General features: G+C 40.5%; 1 protein-coding gene across 1 annotated transcript; it reads left to right on the top strand.

Moving 5' to 3' along the window:
- Positions 1-1,431: 1,431 nt before the first annotated feature.
- Positions 1,432-11,036, top strand: aasdhppt (aminoadipate-semialdehyde dehydrogenase-phosphopantetheinyl transferase). The gene is made up of 7 exons (XM_070906370.1): positions 1,432-1,796; positions 1,917-2,030; positions 2,743-2,872; positions 3,832-3,953; positions 4,728-4,889; positions 9,079-9,144; positions 10,292-11,036. The coding sequence occupies exons 1-7, from the start codon at positions 1,653-1,655 to the stop codon at positions 10,457-10,459; spliced, it is 906 nt and encodes a 301-aa protein (XP_070762471.1). The 5' UTR covers positions 1,432-1,652; the 3' UTR covers positions 10,460-11,036.
- The last annotated feature ends 5,289 nt before the right edge of the window (positions 11,037-16,325 follow it).

Genomic DNA, 16,325 nt, shown 5'->3' with positions numbered 1-16,325 from the left:
CATTCAACACTCAAACACAAAAAAAAACCTTAAATGAAAAAAAAAGGAACCATAGAGGAGGAATATCTCGGATATACAGACATGCAAAAGGCCTCGTAGAACAGCATATGTGGTACAGACAGAAAAAAGAATGTCAGAATTACAATAACAAATAAATAAAGTACATAACTGGAATTTTTGATGAAAAATGTGGACATGTTAAACATTTTTGTTATATGTTTTGTGAAGTAGAAACGCCATAAAGGTGTTTTTTTATGGACAGTAGTAGGGGATTAATCTATAAAGATATTTAATCATGTTACAGTTTGAGTAAGGGATCTCTCATTCATTGAAACACCTGTCAATATAGAGAAATGCAGAGTTTGACGTTGTAATTAAGCATGGTGAATATGCTGACCGTTGTAACCAATGAAATACTGCTGATGTTTCAATTTTCATTAACCTGCTATGCGATGGCTAGTACTTCTCCTATTTGGCTACTATTAGCAGACAATACACAATATCTAATACATACATTTAAAATATAGTACAAATAGTCAGGAGTGTACATACAGAGGTTTATTGTAAATATATTTGACATGTACGTTTCTTCTGTTAGCCTACATGTAGACAAAATATCGGTACAAGCAACGTGTGCATCTAGGTTGTACTCTCCTGTATATCACAAATGTTTCTAGTAAAAAAAAACACAAACACGTTTTTTCGAGGAATAGTACGATATGAGACAGTATTTTTCTAACACACAACACAGTTTAATCATCACAATCAGAGATGGGATGTAGTCCTGTGTGTTGCCTATCGTACTACCACCTCCAATACAACATTATCTGCAATATATTTGGTAGACAACTCACCTTACCCACACAGATGTACCGCAATCAAAACAACATCGTGGAGGTACAATTTTAATGCTGCCTTCAGGGATGACTCGGAAGCTGAGGTTTCCATGGCTCAAGCTGTAAATACAACTTTATAGGTGCTTGTCAGATATAATTTGGAATAGAAAATTGGAGGCTGCGATGATGCATTTGCTTTTCTTTTGTTCAAGCAGCACAGCGCTACTTTCCCCATTCTGATGCAGAAGGAATACATTTAATTGATTTTTAAGGATGTAGCCTACCTGAGAGATGTCTTTTTAAAGTAAGAAGGTTAAGATACACCATATTTACAGTCAATTGGCTTGAGTGAATTATTTCTAGAATTTTTACATCTCGAGTATCAGAAAACTGTCATATGTATTGAAACCCCAACACGATTTGTTCGTATTTACAATATTCCTGAGAGCTGTGAAAGTACCGTTGGTTGCGCACTGTTTCCATCGCTCCTATTGGTCAATCCCCCACCGCGCCCACATATGACGACATCGAATCTTGCCGGGCTCTTCCGGGCATGTGCACCACTGGCAAACCCATAATGTAAACAAAGAGCAACATTTTGGTGTAGTAGTTTTATTAGCAGCCCTCCGTTAGCCGCTGCTGTGCTGCTTCACGGTGAAACAACCCCGAATGTCCCGAATGAGATATAACATTTCCAAAGTTGTGTTGTCAGTCAAACCGTACATGCTAACGCGCGATGCTAGCGTTAGCTCACTAACAACTTGGGAGCAGCTTGACGTTGTGGAGGAGTCCGGGTGACCAGACAGGGGTGAGGGGATGGGCTCTGTTCGCTGGGCTTTTCGCTGTGGGTCGTGGACACCGAGCAGGTCTGACTGGCTGTTCGCTGCTCGCTGCATTCAGCGGGAGGAGAAAGACAGGATCGGACAGTTCGTGTTTGTCAAGGATGCCAAATCAGCCATGGTGAGCCTGACTGTAAACTTTTACTTTCTGCCACCCTCTGCATGCTGACTTATCGCACTACCAGCTTGCTTAGTTCCCGTCCCACTTGTCAAATCAAGATTTCCATGTCTTTGTTACCAGGCCGGCAGGTTGTTGCTGAGGAGGTTTGTGTGTGAGAGGATGGGGATCCCCTGGTCGGACATCAGACTGGAGCGATCTCCTAGAGGGAAACCTTACCTGGCAGCACCCCTGAAGGTTCACACCATGGATTGTGTTTCCATAAAACATATCAGTCTTGACTTAGCAGCTTACTTCATTGTATAGTGCTGTCTCCTCTGTTTTGCTGCACTACAATAACTACAGTACATGACATCTAGTTTCCCCCCTTTTAAATCTCCCAGTTACAGTCAATCATCTTCTTCCACACTGTCTGATAATATTCACATATACACTCTCTGTCATCTTCTTCCAGCTCTTCATTGAAGCGTTTTATGGCTGCACCAATTCCATCAAATGGAAAATATTTGTGAATTATTTAAGACACAGTTCCTCCAAATATAGTATTTTTGGAAACTTTGGGGACCGCACTAGAATTTGAAATGTGGGTTTGAACAAAGTTTGTATTGTAATTCACTTGTTAATAGCCCCTAAACTACAATTGAGCAGTGAAAATTAAGTTATCATAGTACGGGTGGGTTTATGTACTTGCTGTATAGTATGAATAGAATTACTTAAGATGTATGTTGGACACTGGTAATTGCTGAGCTCAAGACATGGCGTATTTCAGTTAATACTTAAGTTATACTTTCAATTTAGAACTTCACACAGGTCAGCAGAAAGTTTACTTGAGCACATCTTTCCCCTCTTGTTTAATAGCTTTCAGAAGTAGTTCCCTGATGGCCATGTTTTTTTGTCATATAATTTAGAATATCTGCTATCTGATTACTGTCTTGGTGCTTGCGTCCAGGTCAGTTCAGATTTAGGCCCTGAACCCCCAGCCTGGAGTTTCAACCTGTCCCACCAGGGGGATTACGCTGTGCTCGCTGCAGAACAGGGGATGCAGGTCGGGGTGGATATCATGAAGACCACCATGCCAGGTAAATGCTGAGGTTAACAGGTAAAGCAGCACTAATAATATCAACCAATATAACCACATTCATTAAGATTGCAGATATTTTACTGGCAATTAAGTGATAAAAATGACACTAAGGTTAATGTGTTTTCACCTGGAGTGAATTCACACTAGCTGTGTTCAAATGTTTTCCCAGCCACTGGGAAATAAGTACAATTTAAGAATAAAATGACACTTTCTCCTTAAAAGCAGACAGAGCAGCATTCATACAAAGTCTGTGTCCTCCAGGTCCAACCTTCCTGATATTATTCTACTTCACATCACATATCTCCTTACAAAAAAATCACTTGCAGCATTATTATGTAGTTATAGTTGTTGTTTCCAAGATTTCAAAAAAAGTCAAACATGCTTGAATTAATCAGGATGCCACTGTGGCTCAAACTGCAAAAATCTATGATCTGTGTCAGCTGTCCATTTCCTCCATCTCACACTAATGAAAATTAATCATAACAGCCAAACCTGTTAGTATAATGAGCCTAATCTCAAGCATAAGGCAGAAATGGCATCGCTTATGTGTTCTCCAACTCGGCCACAAGGGGCCACTGTTGCCTTGTGTATGTAAAATGTCGAGGCCAAGACTGCTAGTGTGTGTAAATCTTTGGATTTCTGTGTGTGTGTGTGTGTGTGTGTGTGTGTGTGTGTGTCACAGTCACAGTCACATTCAAATCTGTGGTGTTATGAGATATTTCTGAGGGAAGAAACAGTCCACCGTAATCTCAAAGACTGAATATGTTTGGATAATCTTGGGAGCGTTTGTTTCTGTCTTACATCTGCCTCCATCTTCCTCTCCCCTCATTTTGCTTTCCCTTCATCTCCTTCCTTTCCTTCCCTTCTGTCTGTGTCTCCATCCTTCTTCCTACCTTCTTTCCTTTCCTTGCTTGCCACCCCCCCCCCCCCCCCCATTCCCCCCTTCTTTCCCTCCAGGTAGCAGCTCTGTGCCGGAGTTTTTCCGCATCATGACTCGTCAGTTTACAGCGTACGAGTGGAGCGTCGTCCAATCAGCTGGCTCGGAGCACCAGCAGCTCGCCGCGTTCCACCGCCACTGGGTAACCATGGCAACCATACTACCCTGTCGTCACATTGCATCGCTGCTGGGCCCCATGGGCGGTGTTTTTTTTTGTGTGTGTGTGAGAAGGAAACATAGGGAGAAAATAACATTACAGATGAGACACACACACACTCACACACACACACACGTTTGTACACTTTGTACATAAATGTGTGAACTCTGGATTTCTCTCCTCAGCCGTCATTATTCTCAACTTCATCCTCACAGATACACAACAGTCCTTTCTCAGTTTTTATCTTTTTTTCTTTCACGTATATTCTTTCTTGCAGACACACACGCACACACAGATGGACAGCAACAGCAACGTCGGTGCTAAGTAAAGATGTTGTGAGATTGAGAGGGTGGCACAGAGACGTCAAGCTCTGATATCATCACCACACTGTTGACTAATGGCAGAGTTCGACAGTTGCCATAGTGATTAGCCTTGTAATACTGTTATTGTGGCTCATTGGCTGCCGAGCAGGGTTGGTTTTAGCTACACACACACACACACACACACACACACAAAGTCAGTCTTTTGTATACACACTGTTATACATGTGTGCATAGATTCCCATCTGTTGTGGTTTTAAGTTATTGTGCTACTGAGCCAAAATTCACCACACACACACACACACACACAGACTGTCCTTCTCAGCTTTGTCAGACATACATAAGTCCTTTTTTCTTCCTTATGTGCCTGTGATCATTTTCTGCATGTAACTAGTGATATTTTCATGTAGCTGACTGGGTTTCCTCCCTTTCCACCAAGGCCCTGAAGGAGAGCTTCATCAAAGCCATCGGCACGGGTCTTGGCTTCAACCTGCAGAGGGTGGAGTTTCACCTGTCCTCTGAACCGCTCGCAAAGGGCCAGGCACTGCGCCAGACCAAGATGCATCTAGATGAGGAAGAAGAAGAGGACTGGATATTTGAAGTGAGTGTGTTTTGAAGGCAGGTGTGAAAAGTAAGAAGCTAAAAGCTGTTTGTTTTGTGTGTTTTCTGACAAATTGAAAGACACATTCAAGACTGGTTTAATTTCCAGATTTAAAAAAGGATTAGACGTGAAAACACGCCAGAGAAGAGATCACAGACAGTTTTTTTATATAAACAGCAGTGTGCAGTTCACCTTCAACTCCCATGCTCCCAAAAGGTTGCGATGCGTTGGAAGCAGTCTGCAGTGTTTTCCACCAGTGATCCATTGCCAGATTGGCATTCTGCCATACCATCTTGTTTTCTGTGACTTCTACTAATGTCAAAGCTTGTTTAAGATTCTGTGGGTTTTATTCATGTTTTTCAGACTTACATTTGGATTCTTCTCACTGTTTTATGTTGCCCAAGAGGAACTCTGCACTATGCCAAATGCTGCTTTGAGCACAAATGAAAGGAATAGCTCAACATTTTGGGAAACGTGCTCATTCACTTTCTTGCCGAGAGACAGACGAGAAGAAATATACCAATCTCATATCTGTCCGTTAAATATGAAGCTACAGCAAGGAGACAGTTAGCTTAGCTTAGCATAAAGACTGGAAACAGGGGGAAAGAGCTAGCCTGGCTCTGTCTGAAGGTAACAAAATCTGCCCCCTCAAAGCTCACTAATTAACACATTAAATCTCATTTGTGTGATCTTGGCCGGTCTCCGCTGGTTGCTTGGCAACCTCACGGTGACAACAAGCCTACAGGAAGTCACTGCGCCCAGCCAAGAAATAATCCTGCACCTAACCCCCCGTAAAACCACAACTTGCAGTTTACAGTCCTCTTGGCAAGAAAGCAAAATATGGTATTTTCATTTCTTTTAAAAAGAAAGAGTTTGCTTGAAAAATCACTGAAACAATTAATTATCAAAATAGTTGGTGCTTCATTTTCTTTTGTAGTGTAGGATGGGTTAGGGTTATGTAGATGTGTAGACAGAAATTTGAAAAAAAAAGTTTCATGTTTGTGGGTTTTTAAACAGCGCTTCCTGCAGGCCGGTTGTAAAGATCTATTGTCAGGTTGAATACTGCTGCTTGTTTTTGTATAATGTGGAGAAAAGCTGTAAAAATGTATTTTATAGTTATGCTTGGAATAGTTTGATAAATGGTTACTGGTTACTTCTTATTACGTAGTTGTTTAGAATAGGAACACGTACAGAACCAGTTTGATGTCGCCTTTTCTGAAATCAATGAGTTTAAAGAGGAAGAAGAGCTGAACGTGGTTCAGAGGACTCTGCCGCTCTGCTGTGGGGTCCTCTGTGCTCCGTTCTCCAGTGGCTGCACCCTTGAAAGCATCTGCAAAGTGAATCACAGGTGGTCTTACAGAGAAATACACACAAGAGATTGCAATAGAGGGGCTCTCAAGTGGCCCTGCTTACACCATGACACCATGAGAGAATCATCTGTTGCCATCACTCCTCTCATTCCCTATTTCCTCTTCTCTTTTCTGCTCCTCTCTCCTCACCTTCATTCTCCCTCCTCTCCACATCTCTCTTTGATGTTTTCTCCTTCTCTCTCTTCTCCCTCTTCACCCTCTTCCTTCGTGTCACCGTACCTGCTCTCCTCTCTCGCCTCCTCTCCACCCTTCCCCCTGTATTTCTCTTCTCTGTTCCACCCTCCCCTCCTCCTCTCCCTCTTTCCTCCATGCCCAGTGGCAGAGGGATTAACAAGTGACTGCTAAAAGGTTACCACTGGTTTGAAAAGCCTGATGTTACGTCTCCTCTCTCCATCCCTCTCGGGGTCGTGGAGGCTTAATGCTGTTTTAGTGTCTGTGTTTTCACACCAGAGAATAACAGCTCACTTATATCGACCGCAGGTTGACGGTAATGCATGTGTCCTCTTTTTAACTATACATTGTGAAGTGTGAAGAGAAGGCAACATGCTGGATGTAGAATATTTCTATGTATTTGGCTACCAAGGATGAAGAGATGTGAGTTCTAGCGAGAATTAGAATAGAGAGGAAAAAAAACAGTGAATGTTATTATTATTTGTGGAAAAACTCCCCCACACTGTCTCATTTACCGCTGGTATATTTCATATTTATTTAATATGACGTTTCAGTTTAAATGACCTTGATCAGGTATATGAACAGTTCCATGTTAATACATTGTCCAATCAGACTAAAAGTCAGGTCAGTTGTTGACTGACACAAAATGCGTAAATGGCCATCTTAGAAAGAGACTAAAAGGTCAGTCAAGGACAATAAGGGCAAAATTGCCAGTTAGGGCTAAAACAGTTAGTCGATCAATTGATTAGATGCTGACGTCATCTAATAATTAATCTTCAACTATTCTGACACTGAAGACAACTCAAGACGTTACTTTGGGCTCTAGGTGTTTGTGATGCGCATTTTGAACTATTTTCTGACATTTTACAGAGAAAATGATTGATCAAGAAAATAATCAGCACGTTAATCGATGATGAAAATAACCGTTAGTTGCAGCCATAATGCCAATATTTATCACCAATGGGATTCTAATTTCATCATGCATAAAAGGTTCAGTTCAACAACGTCCCTACACAGAGCAAAAGTAATGAATGTATAATTTCTCATCATCTATGGAATAACTGAATACTGTCCAGAAAACGTGGGAATATAAAGTAGATATGGGTATAATATTATAGGTATACCAAGTATGTAAGTCTGTTTAGTAAATATTGAAATTACGGTCGTTAAATATGATTGGTAAAGACAAATACACAAAGTCCTTGAATTTATCCACAAATCTGAGTAATGATAACAACAACAACAATAAACTTTGTTTTATCACAATTCATGAATAAAATGCAAAACAAAATGCTCGACATAAAAGCAAATCATAATATTGACAACAAAGCAAGCATAGATACAATAAGACAAGATTATACATTTTAGATGCTGTAATCACACAAAGACATGTTGCTCCAGATTGTACTAACACACCTCAGTGCAACTGGTCGTCTCTCTGTTCGTCCTTATGAACTGCGACACACATCGTTATTTGTGATCAGTGAAAGATTGCAGTGACCTCGAGAGGCCAAATTAACTCCAGCCGAATCGATTTCTGATTTGTCGTACATACGAATAGACACACTCGGAGCTCGAAGTGTTAACAGAGAGATGAGATGAGGAGCAGTGCTGTTGACTGCGTGTACTCTGGCTCACTGCATGCTGATTGGCTAGATCAGAGAGCAGCAATGAGACTTATTACTTCCTGCTGACCTCTGGCGATGTCACCCCCGCGGCCTCTAGACACAGAAACCGAGGGACATAATAACACACATTTAAAACTGTAACAAAGCCCATACTCTCCTCGTCTTTTAACAGCAAAATATGCAAATTTAAGTAAAGTTCCTGGTGATATTTCTCTCCCTCTATTTTTGTTCCTTTTCCTTTGTGCTTCTCTCTATGCTCCCTTACTCTCTGCCATTTTGTAACTAACCCCCCACCGCACACACACACCACCACCTGTTACTCCCACGTACACACACTCAGCTTTTGGCCTTTAATGTCCAAGCGTATTTCTGCCAGTTACAAAGGCAATTGCAACACAAACTGTATTTGGTTTAGAAGTTATAGAGTGGATAAAAACCCTTGAATGGATGTAATTAAGCCTCAACAGGATGGATTTACAGTGTGTGTCCTTTTGAAATGTGAATGACATCTATAGCATGTGTCATGTCAAAGGAAGGAGGCCATCAGTGGGGAAAAAACCCTGCATAGATTCACAAAAGCAAGGCTGGAAAACTGGATGTGAATCTGATTTTACCACAGGTATTAATCATATAGACTGCAGACTGGATTTATATCTTCAAGCTAGACATTTTTCAGTGAATACATTTATGCTTGATGTGTCCTGGTATCGGGGGAAGCGATGTGTGACTTCTAAACGCAGTGGTTATCTGGCTGAACCTTCACTCGCTCTCCTCAGAAATCATGCAAACATACACTAGATATTCACATGCATATATTCAGTCGATTACGCACAAGTGGACGCATGCAGGGTGAATGCCTGACTGAACGACTGATAAGGATGCACATGTGCATTATTTGTCGTGTAGTATTTTCTCTATTTCATGTAGTATTTGTAAGTATTTGCTCTGAAGAGTGTGAAGGTGATTTTGTTTCATTTAGTATGATATGCAGGCTATATATTTGCGTGTGTGTTTCTGCAGGAGAGCTTGCTGGATGCTGACCATCACGTTGCTGTAGCCCTCGGACCAGCGGCCGAAGGCTCTGCAGTAAGGACACACAACATTTACATGTTTCACATTTGACAGTTGCTCTCGTTCAGAATGACTGACCATTTTTCAGGATATATATACAATAAAAAGGAAAGTGTTTCATTTGCAGCTGTAACACTGCACAGGTTTCTGTGTGTCTCTAAAACCCAGCAGAAGATGTGCTTTGAGAGTAACTTAACACCAGGCTGAAAAGTAGTGTTTTGCTGCTCTCTCAAGTAAAAGGTTTCATGTCTGTTACTCTTTAAAGCAGCTATAATAAGCTATAAAAAGGGTTGTTTTTGGCGGCAGCTGTTTTCAGATAAAAAGCTCTAAGAACCCACTATACACCACCTGCTCAGAACCAAACAGCAGATAAACACAGTTAGAAACTAGCTGGTGAACATAGTGGAACATTTAGCGGCTAAAGAATCAGATATTTCCCTCAGGTGGTGGCAGAGACTGAAAACAGAGCTAAAAGAGAGTGAATATTGGACTTACAGTCGTCAAGGGGCCACAAACATGACTCCAAATTAATGATCATGTTGCTCCGTAACTGCTGGATGTGTAAATAAGTAACTGTTTGCTAAAAAGTTTGCCATAATAACTTAAAAGGTGATATGTGGGTTTTGTGTTAACACTGCTCCCAAGTGGCCAAAAAAATACTGCAGATTTAAGTGACTAACAAGATGTCACTCACACTCTGTACTGTAGCCATATATTAAAGATGAGGATCATTATGAACTTGGACCTCCCTTGTAACATATGCAAGTATTGGTTAGCATGAGTCACAATCTATAATCTCAATCAGACATAAGAAACAGTTTGGCGATGAATCCATCAGGTGACGGTTAGAAATTTATCTACAGTAATTTCTATAATTTCTATAAAATTTTAATTAATTTATTAAATAGGAATACAAAACATTTGTAGGTTGAATCTCCTCCAATAATGAGGATCTACAACTTTTGCAGATGTCATATCAATAAAACCAAAGTGTAACTGTTGTTTAGACGAAACATTTGGTCTCAAGGGACATGAGATGTCATTTTATAGGCTAAATAATGACTTTAATGGCATAATAATAAAATGAATCATCCGTCGCAACACTATTAGACACTACTCTCTATCTCAGTAATTAAAGACTCCACTCCTCTCTTCCTCTCAGCCTCTTCGTCCATCTCTTCCTCCTCCCACCACATTTACGCTGCTGTCGTTCAGTGACCTCATCGATTCGGCCTCACCTCTGACGGAGGAGGACCCCGCCTACTGGGACAGCTTCGAGATGAAGGCCGAAGCTCCACAGAGACGGAGAGATACGCTCGCATCCAAATAACCACCTGTCTCACAGTGACACTCACCTGCCATACACACACACACACCTTTCAGAGGTGCCAAAAAAGACACACACATACACTGACGTTGAAGCTGCTTTCTCATTCAACACAAGTACAGTCAAGTCCAGTCAAGTTTATTTATAAAGCCAGAAATCACAGGTTTGCCGTAGAGGACTCAGAATCTATACAGCATCTGACACCTTCTATCTTTTGATCCTCGCTTCAGATGAAGAAAATCTCCACAGAAAAGACCTGCAGACCTGCAGTACATCCAAACATTTGATCAACAGATTGATATCCTGTGTGTTTTATTAACTTTCACAATGTGACGACTTTTACAACTAGAAACTAAACAGATTATGTAATTTCAGGATACACATTGTTCAAGATTCTGCACTGAGCTCCTCATTGTTGATCCTTGTGCGTCCCAACAGCCCTCAAACAGTACATTGAATTAAAGAAATATGTAATAGAGTGTATATAATGTATAGTTTGAAAGGTTTGATGAGTAACTCACAGATAAATTTAGTCAAATCCCTATGTGGATCCCAGATGCAAAGATCAAATAAAGAGTTGTTGGTGAAAGAAACATTTTTATACTTTTATATCTGATTTCAACATTGATGTCTCTTTTCACAAAGTAATTTTTCCTCTCAAGGGCTTTGTCTTTTATTTTCTGTCTTCAGCCCAGTTTTAACAGCAGTTATTTTAAGTTCAATGCAAAGCAACATATAAAGTATCCGATAACTGCTGCACACTCAGTATTCAGTGGTATTTCAGTTCGTGATTATATTGTGTTATCCTAACTCTGCCGCCCCAGTTAATGATACAAAATATAAAAGAACAGTTTTAGATATTGGTTTTTGTTTTTTATGTGAAGCATTACAGTGGAACACAGTTCATTGGCAAAAATACAAAAAAAATACAAAAAAATACAAAAATCTCATTATTTTACATTTTTACATTCATTTGCCAAATTGTGACATGGGTAGATATCGGACTTTCTTTGTAATATCAATAAATTGATTTCACTTCTTTCTCGCTTCCTCTGATTCTCATCTCTTTAACCCCACATATTATGATGAATTCTCCTTCTTTTCTTCCTCCATGTTATCTCTGCCGTTTTGGCTCTCTCTCTTTCCTTTTCTCTGTCCCTATCTTGTCTCTCCATCTGGTCGCGTATCTATTTCAGTCGAGGACATTTAGTTGACCGTCGCGTTCTCTCTCACTCTCTCTTCTTTGCGGTTCATCTCTGCTCCATCCTCCCCCTCTCTGGAGGACGGCTCGTAGATGCGCTGTCAGTCTGCACGTTGAGCCCTTCTTCCTGCATCACATTACTTTAATAGCAACCTATTATCACAAGCTTTCTGCCATGCACACACACTGAAGGAAATGACTGGCTGAGAAGTTGGAGGTCGAATGATATGTACATGCAGTTGTTTATGCACCATGTTTGTGACATTACACACACACACCACCTCCCCTCCCCTTCTCACACCTGAGGCGAACAGATCGTCGAGTCAAATTGGAGTTAAAACCAACATAAAATATAGAGACAGATGACATCCTAAGAGCAGGAAAAGGACATTATTGGCCATAACATTTCTGACCGACAAATATGCAATTGTCTGAGCTGCGTTGACCTCACACACACGACCCTAACACTCGGCTTCATCTAGGCTGGGTGACATGGACCTGCTATTTGACCCCACGACCTGTGCGCCTGCTGCTCACCTTCCTGTCAGATATCCTCTCTCTCTCTCTCTGTCTTGATTCCTTCCATCTTTTGTTTTTTGAGTTGGGTTATTTGTTATCTCTCTTTTTTTCCTGAATCCACTCCCAGGAGTTGTTCTTTTCTCACCATTTATAACCTTAGCCTTTTGGTGGAGGAGAGGGGAATCATGGGTATTGATGAAATGGACACCTGCTGTCCAGATGGCTTAATGGAGTTTCCTTTGTTTGTATGTGAGACGCTCACAAGTATAGACAGTATGTCAGAGGAAAAAGTGCAGTCATTCAAGTGGATGTAGGTGGGCATGTGCATGCTTGTGTGTATGCTGTCGGTGAAAGAAATAGAGCTTGAAAACACTCACGCGCGCGTGCGTGTGCGCACAGTCATGGCCTCCAGCTGGAGTGAATTAGTTTGCCTCCTCACCGTCTTAAATCTTGTGTTCTCTGCATCAGAGACGAGGCAGCGAGGTCAGACTAGTGTCACACAGGCTTTCCTCAGGGAGAGGCCATTTTTAGTTGCCTCAGGTTCTCTGGCATGTCAGAGTGGAAAACATAGGAATAGGTTTCTTTTTCTTTTTCTTTTTTTCAAATGTGGGATGGAGACAAGAGTGCTTTGGGCATCAGACTGAGAGTTTACCCTGAGGTAAGAGATGAGACCCGGCTCAGCCTGCTGCTGAGGATAAGAGCAAAGTTTGTTCTTCCTCTTCTCGAGGAGGAGAACATTTTGTGCCACATTTGGACTTTCACTTTCACCAGCACGTTTTTAACATTGAATTAATTTTTAAAGTTGCACAAATGTTTTTTAAGCCCCAGATTTACAACCATCGTTTCAAAGGGTAATACCGTTTAAGTACAGTGAAAGTTACAGCCGTAACAAACACTCTGTGTTTGAATGAATCTCTTAATGTATTTTACATAATGTTAATTAAACAAGGAAACTATGTGGGCAGGACTGCTAAAATGGAAACACCTGATTGTAGCAATGTGCTCATTAGCTGAGCAGGTAGCGTTTCCAGCTTTTGAGGTTTTTTGTTACTTGTTTCCCCCTGTTTGTTTTTTATGCTAAGCTAAGCTAACCGCTTGCTGGCTGTATCTTTATATTCAATGGTCAGATATGAGAGTGGTATCGATCTTCTCATCTAAATCTCCGCCAGAAAGCAAATACATTTTTCAATATGTCAAACTATTAACTGAGCATGTTAGCATAATGATGTTAGCATTTAGCTCAAAGCACCACTATGCCAAAGTAAGTTACAGCCTCACAGAGCCGCTAGCATGGCTGTGGGCTCTTGTTTGTTTTCAGTCAAGACTGATTTTAGGAGGATGGTTATTTAATCTAGGATGCATATCAGCTCTTGTTTAGGAGAGGGTAATTAAATATGGCGGGTCTTCAGGTTTGAAAAACAATTTATTGCTCAACCACTAAAGTTGAAGCACACGTTTTAAGCAGAAGCCTTAAGTGATTTACTGTGTTGTCAAAGACCAGACTTTGTTATGTCTGTCTGGCCGGCTGGAAAACATGTTCAAAGGTTGTTTTTTTTTCTTCATCTTTTTTTTTTCTCACGTGGATACTTGATTCTTTGGTACTTCTAAGGGAGTGGGATGCTACTTTGATGTAGCTGGCAGCTTGGAGTCAGCAAAGAGGAGGTTGACGCTGCCCTGAGTGAAGCTTTCCTTTTTCAGTCCAAGCTTTGAGGTTCATGCTTGCTCAGATATGAGACGGCGTCACAGCACGGCAAGGCAGTTCTCTTGACTTTAGACACTGATATCTCCACAGTGGCCAAACTTATTTTTACCATTCAAACTGCATTTGAAACATCCATTTCCCTTCATTCTGTTGCATTTTGAACTGTGGAAATGAATGAATGAAACAATGAAGCAACCCAAAATAACAGGTAAGAGTTTGGTAAAGGTGAATGTCATAAATCAAGTGTCAGACGGAAGAAAGCACAAGAGACAAAGGCATAACTTAAAACACAAACATCATCACTAAAATCATGTTAGCACCAGTCTCGGCCCCTCGTCATGCATTCATTAATCAGATCAAATGAGTGTATAGTGAAGACAGGCGAAAGTTTAGATCTAGACTTTATTTGACTTGCTCTGATCCCCCTCGTCTCTTTTACAGATCAGTTTTTCCTAAATGCAAATAAAACTTTAAACATCAGCTGGTTGGAGTGATTTTTTTCTATGTTTGTACGTGTGTGTGTGTGTGTGTGCGTATTTGCGCATGTGTGTTGTCAGTCACACACTTTGTTTATTTTTCCCCTGCTTTGAAATATGCTCTGTGCAGCCCAATGTGTGATTAGAAAGTTACGCCACATTTGACGCAATCAAAACACGCGCGCACACACACACACAACATCAACAGACACAGGGCAGATATGTAAAACCTACACAACCCAATCAGAAACATTAGCACATGTTTACACTTGTTGGCTTGTTCTGATTACAGACGCATCCATTGTGACTGTCTGCTGCATGCTTAAATAATCAGGTGTTTGTGCGAGCTCTGAGGTTGAGGTTTACAGGGAATCATCGAGGATAGTATAAAGGTAATCATACAGTATTTCACATTGCTGATAAGTCCAAAAAAGCATTTGTTAATAAAGACATTTTGTATGTGACCTTTTCACTAGGCAGGTGTTTACCGAAGTGTCAGATAGACGAGGTTATCTGATATTTCAGGTCTTTTTAAATGCCACTATCGCTTCTTGTAATGTAATACAACATCTCTACTTATCTACAGTCAAAATGTGTTGTTGTTTCCCTGATCTATACATTTTGGCTTAGTGTCACCTTTGTTGTCCTTTGATATTTTGTGGACATGCTCTGCAGCTCAGTGAATGCACTCTGTCCATGGACAAATCATGTGCAACACCATTTTACTGCAGCCGCACAATCATACAACGCTGGTCTGCAGTTGTTTTTTTTCAACTTGTTGTTTCGCCACTCAGGCAGAAATACATGAGTTGGCCATGTGGTACAAGTGTAACTAGAACCAATTTTGGCCACCTAGTCATAATCCGCACGGTCTAGAGTTATAATTGTTTTTTACTTTATTTGTTTTGCTCAAACTCAAGTCATCACATCGCTGTGATTCCTTTGCAAACAGCAGGGGCATCATATCATGTGTGCAGAAATAAAGGTAATGGAAATGACATGCAAAAACAGGAAGCGCGCCACAGACTCCGTAATGATAATTGCTAGAGCAACCACAATTAAGAATTATAATTTGCATATTGGTTTGCCCTCCATAGCACTAAAATCATAGCACTAAAGTCTATTGCCAAATATTACTTCTAGTATTTCTCCTTGTGTCTCGTGCATTTCTTATTTAGACTAATACAATGCCTTCATCTTTATCAGATACAGCACATACAACTTGTCAACTACATAAATCATCTTTGCTTCACAGAATAATTAAATGAAATGCTCTGTATTTAAGCTATTTTTCATCTTATGTGCTCACTGCCAAATCATATTCTCATGTATACTATTTGTGCTGAGTGTGTTAATGGAACTGAGGTATATGTGTGTATTTTCATCTAATCTTTCTGTCATCATCTACCCTTTTTTATGTCGATTGTAGGTGCAGCGTGGAATCACCCAGAGTATTAGTGCACATACCATGTAATTACTGTACATGTAGCTGAATGGTGAGGGATGACTGGAATCCTAAAACCCAACTGATGCCTCCCTTAGATTATAGTAGATTATTAAAGAAAATTCAATTAGTCTTGCAGCAAATATTAAAATTGCAGTGCTGCATTAATCACCTGTAGAGCAGCTGTATCCTTTGTATCTTTCATCTACTAGTTTTGTATTTCCTAAACTATTTCCAACTAGGGAAACATTTGAGGGAATATACAGGCCATGCATTCGCTGAATCTTCATGAATTACTGAAGAGTTTAAAGGTTGTTTTTATAAGATTCAGGATTTCATTTGGCAGCGAGTTTTCCAACCTTTCGCTCATACAGACAACAGCAGCACGCAATCTGCTGACTGTTTGAATTGTGCATTAACCTTAACCCTAAACTAAACCTAATAATCCTAATGCTTACCTTAATCCTAAACCCAATACCTAACCATGAATCAGATCCTTTGAGCGGCGAAAACTGACAAAATATCTT

This window comes from Enoplosus armatus, chromosome 5 (genome assembly GCF_043641665.1).
Source record: "Enoplosus armatus isolate fEnoArm2 chromosome 5, fEnoArm2.hap1, whole genome shotgun sequence".
NCBI classification, from domain to species: Eukaryota; Metazoa; Chordata; class Actinopteri; order Centrarchiformes; family Enoplosidae; genus Enoplosus; species Enoplosus armatus.
The sequence above is the reverse complement of the archived record's forward strand: the minus strand, read 5'-3'. Positions and strand labels throughout refer to the sequence as shown.

What these genes read in the sequence shown, in the direction of transcription:
- aasdhppt (XM_070906370.1), top strand. Translation starts at nt 1,653, where the DNA reads ATGGGCTCTGTTCGCTGGGCTTTTCGCTGTGGGTCGTGGACACCGAGC. An exon ending in AAGAGGACTGGATATTTGAA is followed by an intron (nt 4,890 to 9,078) that starts GTGAGTGTGTTT and finishes GTGTTTCTGCAG; the next exon opens with GAGAGCTTGCTGGATGCTGA. An exon ending in CAGCGGCCGAAGGCTCTGCA is followed by an intron (nt 9,145 to 10,291) that starts GTAAGGACACAC and finishes TCTTCCTCTCAG; the next exon opens with CCTCTTCGTCCATCTCTTCC.